The sequence below is a fragment of the Nanorana parkeri genome, unplaced genomic scaffold, assembly GCF_000935625.1.
Source record: "Nanorana parkeri isolate BGI_ZX_2015 unplaced genomic scaffold, ASM93562v1 scaffold576, whole genome shotgun sequence".
Lineage (NCBI taxonomy): Eukaryota > Metazoa > Chordata > Amphibia > Anura > Dicroglossidae > Nanorana > Nanorana parkeri.
Genome location: NW_017306844.1, coordinates 273,686 through 275,062, shown reverse-complemented (window position 1 = coordinate 275,062; position 1,377 = coordinate 273,686). Strand labels below are relative to the sequence as shown.

General features: G+C 50.9%; 1 protein-coding gene across 1 annotated transcript in view; it reads left to right on the top strand.

The window, feature by feature from the left end:
* The window catches only part of PIK3C2G (phosphatidylinositol-4-phosphate 3-kinase catalytic subunit type 2 gamma), a 52,617-nt gene that overhangs the window by 9,349 nt on the left and 41,891 nt on the right, over positions 1-1,377 (top strand). Inside the window, exon 9 of the mRNA XM_018562385.1 lies at positions 173-362. Coding sequence (XP_018417887.1) covers positions 173-362 — 190 coding nt within the window. The remainder of the gene's footprint in view (positions 1-172; positions 363-1,377) is intronic.

Below are 1,377 nucleotides of genomic sequence, written 5' to 3'. Positions count from 1 at the left end.
CCTTCTCCTGTCCCCCCCTGTCCTTATACTATCCCCCTCTGGCCTTATACTATCCCCCTCTGGTCTTATACTATCCCCCTCTGGTCTTATACTATCCCCCTATTATTATCCGCGGGGTATGTTGGGAATTCTCTGATTATCTGACATGTGTTGTCGTGTGTCTCCCCTCCAGCCCCGGCCCAGGACGCGGTGACCGCGCTCTCCCTCGCCATCTCTCGCCTCATCAATGTCCACAGCCGCAGCTTCTGCGCAGATTTCCAGACGGGGAACCCGGACGAGCCGCACGGGACGGCGGAGCCGCGTGATCACCTGACCTTCCACCTGTACGCTGCACACGACCTTCCCTATCACTGGGCGACCAGGTCAGAGCTCTCACACATGGGGGGAGGATACAGGGTCTGGGTGTTTGTTACAATCACACCAGTAATTATGACATTTTATATTTATCATTTTCATCCAGCAGGTGGCGCTCTGAGTCCATTTACCATTCACCAGGCTCACCCTCACTGCATGGCTGAAAAACACATTTTCTTTCTCCACCAGAAAATGAAATGTCATTCAGCGTAGAGTAGGGCGGGTGTCAGTGAAAGATCGTGTAGACCAGGGGGTAGGCAAACTCCGCCACTCCAGCTGTGGTGAAACTACAAATCCCATCATGGATCTGCCTCTGGGAGTCATGCCCGTGGCTGCCAGCGTCTTCATGGGAATGTAGTTGCACCACAGCTGGAGGGCCTACCCCTGATGCTGTTTGGCGTGATTTGCCCTCCTACATTTGTCCTGGTGTCACCGAGACAGGAAGTCATGGGAAATACAAAATCGTTTGCAAATGGCGCCACTCTAGGCAACCCCATGGAAGTTCCTGGGAGCCGCCTTCTCCCCTCGTGCAAATATCCAAATATTGCCAAAGCGCTAGACATGTGCACCGGCAAACGTTTTTGCGCTCTTTAATTTTTCGGGATTCGGGTCCGAAAGTCAATTCGTTTCGGGATTCGGATGAAATTCGTTAGCGGTAATCTGTACGGATTGTCGTTTCGTTTACGTGTCGTTTCGCTGCAGCAAAGTGACATTTAAAAAAAATTTCACTTTGCTGCAACGAAAATTCGTCCACAAACAAAGCTGCGTACAGACTACCGCTAACGCATTTCGTTTTGGGAAATTCGGATCCGTTCTCATTCGTCATTTCTGTTATTACATCCGAATAACCAGAATTCATCCCGAAAACGAATCGCACATGTCTACAAAGCGCAAGAAATGTTTTTAGCACCAGACAAGGTCAGTCAGACATCCCCTTACCCACCAGACGTGACTAGACGAGACACCCCACCAGACGTGACACCCCTTACCCACCAGACATGACAAGACACCCGACGACACATC